This window comes from Silene latifolia, chromosome Y (assembly GCF_048544455.1).
Source record: "Silene latifolia isolate original U9 population chromosome Y, ASM4854445v1, whole genome shotgun sequence".
In the NCBI taxonomy this organism is placed as follows: Eukaryota; Viridiplantae; Streptophyta; class Magnoliopsida; order Caryophyllales; family Caryophyllaceae; genus Silene; species Silene latifolia.
In genome coordinates, this window is record NC_133538.1 from 408,996,928 (window position 1) to 409,005,692 (window position 8,765).

Sequence of the window (8,765 nt, forward strand, 5' to 3'; positions counted from 1 at the left end):
CGCCATCTTTGAGGTTCTTTTTGAACTTTCTTTGGACTACCATTGTTCCTCGAAAAGAAGGTATAGATAAATTCGGGGTTCATGAGATGATTATTATGAAGGCTTGGCTTGAAGGAGAAAAGGTTAGTCTACCTATGCTTGTGTTTCATAAAATTATACAAGCTAGTGTAACGGCTAAGATGGATGATTTAGCTTCTACTTTAAGTTTGCCTTATGGAAATTGGATCTCTTAAATTTTAGAGAAGAAAGGAGTTATTGGGATGCATAGTTATGGAGTTATAACCAATGACGAGATGAGCGATCTTTATTTATCTTATATGAAGCTCGTTATTAATGGCTCGGAATTATGTTTTGACACAAAAGGAGTAAAAGGAGAAAAAGGAGGAAAAAGCAATGTGAGTTTTGAGATGTTGGATTCTAAGATGGAATCAAATTTTACTTCTGTTCTTGGAAGGATTAATGAGCAAGACAAGAAATTAGGTGAGTTGTTTGAGCTTATTAAAAAGTAAAGAAGAGTTGATTCTAGTGGACCAAGTAGAATTAGCCCGGCGCATCTAAATACCGTGTTGTCACGGTTTGACACAAAAATCGACAGTGCTCTTAAGGCCGCCGTGCGAACACACTCCGAGTCTACTCTTATGAGGGAAGGTTTGGATAGTTTGGTTAACTTTTGTGATGAGCTATTACAATCTGGAAAGGAGATGAGGTCTGAGATGCATACGATATATGAAGCAGTTAAAGCTATGACTTTGAGGATTGGTAACTTCGATACTCGATTGACTGCTCAAGCTGCACTCCTAGACCATTGTCATGCGCAACTCGAGGACTTAGAATTTCGAACCCGTCCGAGGTCACAACCACCAAGCCCACACTACCCGTGACCACCTCGCCACACCCATCCAACCTAGCCTTATCTTTTTAATTCCTTTGCTCACAATAAAAGTCCATTCTTATGGATATTAGCTTTTTAAATTCCGCATTTTATTCCTTGTGTGATTACAGGTTTATAATATTATTATGCTAATTAAGAACTAGATTGCGTTTAATATAATATGTTTTTCATGATTAATTCTTGTCTCATAATATATTATTCTAGTTGTTTTATGTTTGTTCTCGTCTTTTCAATGATGCCAAGAGGGGGAATTGTTTTTATGATTTGCGACCGTCTCAAGTTAATTCTCTCAAGGCGTTCAATAGTTATAACTTTGAAAAGATTATTAGTTCTGCGCTCAACTGTTCTATAATTTGGGAAGTATTATGTTGAGGGGGAACTAGACTTAGACACAAATCATAGGAGACTTGTCATCATCAAAAAGGGGGAATTTGTTGGACTTTTAGTCCTAATTAATTGTTTTGATAATGAGAGTAATGATTTGTATGTGGACTTAATATTATAAACATATGCGTGTAATTGTGTGCTTAAGTCTTGATTTAGAAAGGAACAATTACAATGACGCAAGCTTGAAGTATTGGACCAAGGAGGTTTTACTTCAAAGACATTTGATCGTAATGTTCAAGAACAAGACCAAATAACAACCACGAGACTCAAGATGAGAGACTTGTGAAGAGACGATTCGTTTACTGAAAATCTACTGAAGATTAGATAGTATAGGTCGTCATCCGGTAATGGTTTTACTTTGTTTGATTTAAAGGTTAGTGAAGTTATGACCTTATAGTCATAACTTCATTGCTAGACAAAAATGATGCGTTAATTTTTGGAAAATATATTTTTAATGTTATATAAGAATAAGAGAGTATTTATTTAATTGGAATTAATTAATAAGAATTTAAGTTGAATAAACTATTGGTTTGTAACACGATATTTATGTCGTCATGCAACCTAGGGTTTCAACTAAATTCTATCTCGATTTGTTGTGAACTATGGAAGCAAGAGGGACCGAATGGGCCGGCCGAACCCTAGTGGCCGAAACCCTAGGAGGCCGAATTCCTCCTACCCTTGCCTCTTACTTGTTCGTCAAGACATTTAGGGTTTTATACATTCCAGAATATTCCTAAACCCTAATTCCCTACAACTATAAATACCTCTCTTCATTAAACAATTAAAAGTGACACACATATACACTTTCAAAGAGAAAAATATTTAAGCAAAATTTATTTGAGCCTTAATTCTTATTTTATAATTTGCTTATACAAAAATTGCGCATCAAGTTTGTCAATCACTCAAAGAGAAATCGTTATAGGATACTAAGTACACAAAGATATTGTACTCACTCGCATAACGTGAGATTAGTATTTATCGTTGTACTTTTCTTATTAACGTAAGAGCAACCTAGAGTATTTAGCGATACTCAATCTGAGTTATAATCATATAGTTGATTATACGAGTGGATTGATAATTTTTATAATCCGTAGAAAGGTACTAAAAATTATTAATCGAGAATAGTGGACGTAGGTTTCGACTTGTGAAACTGAACCACTTCAAAAATCCTGTGTGTCTCTCTTTCTCTCTCTCTTTATTTTTGTTATTTCGATTTTGCGCTTATTAGTATAACTAATTAGTTGATTTTAATCAATAAAATCAAATAATTAATTTTACATCATATATTTCGAAAAAGCGGTCATCGTTTTTAATACTCAATTCACCCCCCCCCCCCCCCTCTTTCGTATTCGATCAATAGACTCCTCACGGTATAAAATGAATTTTGATTTCTAGAGATGTAAAAAGGGAGATGCAATTGTTTGAACAAGTAAACGTTGAATCCATCAAGAGAATATTTATGGTAAGAAAGAGTTAGATGATATCGATATGAAATAATGAGATGTGAGTTTTGGAGCAATGAGAAGGTAACCGGAGCATTAAAGAGGTAGGTAAGAGGAAATAAGGAGTTGAATGGTTAATTGGTTTTGTCGAGTGTAAAAAGAAAAGAATGAGGGGAGTAAAACTAAGAAAATGTTCACCGAGTTATGTGATATAAAAGTAAGGAATCGTCGAGATGTATGATACTATCATGAGAATTTGAGTTAATGGTTATATAAGAGTTTCAGAACAACATGCAACATGATTAGTCAGGAGTTTCGAGGAATTAAGTAAAGTAAAAGTTGGGTAGAGAATTTGCACGATATGAGATCTTGGTGGTGAGTCGGGTGACGATACAATTAAAGATGGAATTGAAAATAGTGTTGAGATGATTTTTGTTGATGTATTTGATGTTCGTTATTTGGGATGATAACCAAAAATAGGAAAGAAACTGTGATGTTTTTATGTACGAACAGTGGTAGTGTGGAGGTGTTGTCACTAGTGGTTAAGGGTGATGATAAATAGGAAAGGTGGCAATTCTAAAGAGGTTGATTTTGTAGAGACCGAATTGAGATGTATGGTTATGAGGAAGTATAAGACGTAGTCTTAGGAGGCAGTTCCTCGTAATGAGGGTTAGTTGTATGGTTATGTATGACAGAAAGTGTTGGTTATGCGAATGGGAGAATGTGTTATGAGGGGCATACGAGTTAAGCTCGGGTGAGAGGTAACCTTTGCCAGGTGGTAACTTACGTGATCAGGATTGACTAGTTGGATGTGATTACGGGTCTATGATGTGTATGAATGTTTGTGTGAGGTTTTCACCTCACAAGAAGTGGTATTGTGTGATAATTATAAAGTTGTTGTCTGAATTTTCTATATGTTGAGTACGGTTACCTGGTTGAATGATAAAAAAAAATGGTAATAGTTTGATTGATCTGGCATGGTTAGTTATAATCGTATGTGTATTTATAATACATGTGTATTCCGTGAAATGGTAGGGATGATGGTCATGAGGTGCTTATCCGTTTATTTATATAATATGTTGCGTTGTGATTTAGTAAAGTGGATTAGAGTAAGTTTTCTTGTCCGAGAAGTTATTTCTGAGTCAGTGTTTATGGGATTGTGTATGTTGCGATGTCTATCGGTGTGGTTGTGGTGCCTCGGGTTGTGATCCGGGCACGGTACTTAGTGTTGTGATGCGGGTATTTTTGCACTGCGGTGTGGTTGTTGGTGACGGTGTTGCGATGCCGTCACCGGTTGTGGTGGAGTAGGCGGGATGATTATGATTCGAGTTTCGAAAGTACATACCAATTATACATAAATTGTTGTTTTGTTTGATGTTGCATCCTGTGAGTTTCAGTTTGTACAGATAGACAGCTGTTTTGTTTACTGATGTTTCTTACCAATTAAGTTTTGGAATGAGGGTAGAGTATGATATGAAAGAGAGTGTATTTTTTTCCGTGGTTGTCATGGTATCGGGATATTCTGTTGATGGGACACAGTTGTCAAAAGTTATTACAGTGCATTTGATCTTGTTGTAGATGAGGCATCGGTGCACATAGTCATGGCAAGTGATTCGTAGAACATGTGTGGTAATGATCTGAAAGCTGCAGATGGTTCATAATCTTTCGTTGAGACAATGAGTGTAGGGTGTTGGGAATTAGTGTCATGTTAAGTTATGTATGAGTTTTGCGGTAAAGGAAGAAAAAAACTTGAGGATCTAGTGTGAGTGTATGTAATAATTGTGGATCGTGAGTTATGAGTATGGAGATAGGTGCAGGGATATAGGATTATGTCGTTTTGGCAGTAATAGGGAACAATTGAAGTTTTGGTTAAGCTAAAGATTTTGAGGTAGAAGTTAGGTGGTGTGACGAGTGAATTGAAGTATGAGACTTGTTTAAGTAAGAGAGCCTTAGATATATGCATGGCGAGTGTTTAGAGTTTGAAAACCTTAGAACATCTTAGAACATCATATCATATCATCTCATTTATTCTTTTCATTTAGGGTTTGAATCTTGTAATATTTTAGAAGGCTTTTTTATACAAGTTTTAATCTTTCTTTGTATTTTGATTTTATGAAGACTATGGAAGGCTAAATCCTTCTTTGCTTAGTATAATCCATTTCAAGCCTTCAACTTTATCATTGTATTGACTCTCTAATCTTTCATTTATTTCAATTTCTAAGTTTGAATGCCATGATAAATGTTTTGTTGTAAGAAGTAATTACCATTGCCTCTTTAATATTCATCTATTGCTTGATTGTTGCAAAGTTTCTTACTTTTGTGATAACTTGTTGAAGCATCTGATATTTTTGTTATCTTGTCTTAGAGTATCAATCTTTGTGAGTAGAAATTGTTTATATCATTGGGTTTGTTGGCTTAGACATGCTCTTTTAATATCCCATTTACTTTCCTCTTGGTTGTGCTCTTCATGCTCTTGGCTACAATTCTTACATGGCTTAGTGTTGGAAATTGTAGTTTAAGTAGGATTATCATTGTTGGCTTAGATAGTGGTAATCAATTGCTTGAGGATTATTGTTGGGTAAATGAATTTTGAGAGAAAAGAGTCATACTTTGAGAAAAGTTGAAGCTTGTAGGATCATACCAAATTTTCCTCTCATATTATTGTTGTTTGCATACCAAGTGTTTGTTACCTTGTTTCATAGGAAAAATCACATCTCTTTCATTTTGTCACTTGTTTTCTCCAAATGCCAATTCTCCTCTTATGTGTCTCTATTGTTGTCCATTTTTAATATCCATAGTTTGTTCATAGTCTTGTGCTTTGTCCATTGTCATTAGTCTAATACAAGTTTTTAGTCTTAATCCCTTCTCTTGGGTTCGACCCTTACTTCCCTTTACTACTATTCTTAGTGCATAGTGTAGAGTCAAATTTGGTTTTAGAAATTGTTAATTTGATAGTTAATTCTAGCATTTACGACACCTAGTATTCTTATTGGTATTAGCCTCAACCTTTGTTACTCTTTAAACTTTGGTGACCTTTAATTAATAATAGATACGTGGTTTGTGTAAGTGCATGTATAGACTGAGCTAAATTTTGAAAAAGCATACTGTGCATCTTTGAATTTTATTTTTTAATTGGTACTACTTCTGCTGAGACAGCGATGTCGGTAAGAATTTTGGTGATTTTAGTGAAGACACTTTGATAGGCTGGTATACTTTAGCATTGTAAGTCACCGCACCCATTGTCGAATTAACATACATTAGTGATGCAGTGTAGCAAGAGCATGCAGTGTGGTTGTATTGAATGCCATTGTTAATTTTTTTTTTTTTTTTTTTTTTTTTTTTTTGACAACAATGAACACCTTATATTAAATGACAAGCAAACTACAAAAAGGTTAGCCTGTTGCTAGGCTTACAGACCATAGAGGGTGTAGTACAAACAAAGTACGGATCCGAAAGACAGAGTGCCGTCAAGATTGGGTGCGGCAATTTGTTTGCCAGAACGGTGGATAATTTTCGACATGAAATACAAAAGGAAACATGGCTATAATTCTTCTGCTGAGCATACTGCATAGCCCAAATGAGTAGACGTGCGGCTGCAACAAACCCCGATCGCGCCCGAATTGTGTTAGAAACTGAGTCATCCAAAGCAGAATCCCAAATAGTATCAGTGAAGCACTGTATTGTCGCATCTTGCTGGATTGCGAGTGAAATGTAAACCACATGATCGCTCCGAGGCTTGCAAATGCCTGCCAGCTTGATAGGAGGAAGACAAACAGCATGCGGTTCAACAGATGACCTAATTAGACGTAGCTGAGAAGTGGAACTTACCAGATTACCAATGAGATGGTAAATAGCTGCTGGTCGGACCGGATGATTTTGGAAGAGAACTAAATTCCGAGAGTTCCATATTGCACGGAGTGTACAACAAAAATATATCAAACCAAAGTCCTTGTGCAACCCGAAAGATTGACGTGCAAGATAAATTAGGAAATCCGCAATCCATGTCAGAAAGGGAATAAAAGGATTCGCCATGGCATTAATACCAAGCCAAGAAGATTTCCATAAGTGCTGTGCGATCGAACACGATCTAAAAAGGTGATCCATGGACTCATGTGAAGAGTGGCAAAGGTGACATTCTTGGGCAACATTCAAACCTCGTGATAACAAGTTTACATTAGTGGGTAAAATATTGTGCGCCACTTTCCAAAGAAGGATCGATAACTTACGTGGGAGCGTCTTTTTCCAAACAATGTGCCAAGGAAACTGGTGCAGCCTAGAACAAGCCGAAGAAGCAGCTGGAGTTTGTGACCAAAGAAGAAAATATCCCGACTTAGCTGTATAAACACCATCCTCAGTAAACTTCCAATAAATAAAGTCATCAATATCGGTCTTTGGAGGTTCCATAGCAATGATGTCCTTTGTAGTTTTAGAATCAAAATAGCGGTAGAGCATGGTTGGATTCCGTCGCCCAATCAAGATAAAAGATGATAGAGGCGGTAGCGACTGAACGGTGTATTGATAGTTGGTAGTTCGCCATTCACCCATCGACTGGACCAAATATCAACTAACTTACCACTTCCCACTTTCCAGCAAATGACGTCTTTTGTCAAATCCACTGCATGGCAAATACCATTCCATGCATAAGATACATTCGAAACCACCGACCTAGTGCTCGGAATAGGCAGATCCCGCCGATATTTAGCGGTCCAAAATTTTGCAAGTAAAGTAGTCGGTCTTGAAGTGATACGCCAGAAATTTTTGAGGAGCAAGGATTGATTGAGCAAGAACGTATTCTTAATACCAAGTCCACCATATTCCTTGGGAGATTGCAGAACCTCTCGACGCTTAAGCTGAATGGTGTATTTTTCTTCCAATCATTACGCCACCAGAAAGCGACAATCAAAGCGTCGATTTTACGGCATACAGCATGTGGAAGAGGAACACAAGACAAAATATGATTAAGAGAGGCTAAAAGTATAGACGAGATAAGAACAAGCTTACTCGACTGGCTTAGATGAAGTGCTGTCCATGAAGTAATGCGTGTATTAATCTTGTCAATTAAAGGAAGAAACGTTCGATTTATTCCAGCGGGATATCAATTGGAACTCCCGGATAATCTCCAAAAGAGGTAACCGTGGGCATCTTCGGGATAGATGTAAGATGGCTTCGAAATCCGTTAATGTATTCGATTGAATTTAATGTAAGATTTGTCCAGATTAATCATTTGACCAGACCCAACTTCAAATTCCTTGAGTAAATCGCGCATAGCTTCAAAAGAAGTAGTATTAGCTTTACAGCATAGAAGAGCATCATCCGCATAAAATAAATGCGATAACGTAGGCGCATATCGGGAGATCTTTATTCCAGTGAAATATTTCAATCTTTCTGCCTTGACAAGCTGTCTTGATAAAACTTCCATACATATAATAAACAAATAAGGAGAAATAGGATCCCCCTGACGCAGACCACAAGTAGGATGCAGAGCTTGAGAAGGCGTGCCATTTATAAGAATCCGATAAGAAACCGTTGAGATGCATTCCCAAATAAGATTACGCCACTGTGTGGGAAAACCCATATGTCTCATTACAGCCATAAGGAAGTGCCAAGATACGCGGTCAAAAGCCTTGCTCATATCCAATTTTAGCACCGCATAACAATTAGTACCCCTTCTTGTTTTGTTGATGTAATGTAGTACCTCATGCGCAACAAGGCAACCGTCAGACATAAGACGACCCGGGACAAAAGCTTGTTGTGAATCCGAAATAATTGAAGGGATCACCAGTAGAAGTCTGTTAGCAATGCACTTGGAAGCGATACGGTAAATAACGTTGCATAGACTAATAGGACGATACTGAGCAACCAATTCGGGATGGTCAGTCTTCGGAATGAGAACAATATGCGTGCTATTCCATTCTTTAAGCATAACCCCCGAATTCAGAAACTCTAGAACAGCAGCTGATACCAGATGACCAATCTGGGGCCAATAGAACTGGTAGAAACGTGGCGTAATTCCGTCTGGACCAGGTGACTTAGAGCCGTCCATG

At 37.1% G+C, this 8,765-nt stretch overlaps 1 protein-coding gene across 1 annotated transcript; it reads right to left on the reverse strand.

Moving 5' to 3' along the window:
• Positions 1 to 6,102: 6,102 nt before the first annotated feature.
• LOC141632292 (uncharacterized) lies at positions 6,103 to 7,173 on the reverse strand. The gene has a single exon (XM_074444851.1). The coding sequence runs from the start codon at positions 7,171 to 7,173 to the stop codon at positions 6,103 to 6,105; it is 1,071 nt and encodes a 356-aa protein (XP_074300952.1).
• Between the last annotated feature and the right edge of the window lie 1,592 nt (positions 7,174 to 8,765).

What these genes read in the sequence shown, in the direction of transcription:
- LOC141632292 (XM_074444851.1), bottom strand. Translation starts at nt 7,173, where the DNA reads ATGCTCTACCGCTATTTTGATTCTAAAACTACAAAGGACATCATTGCT.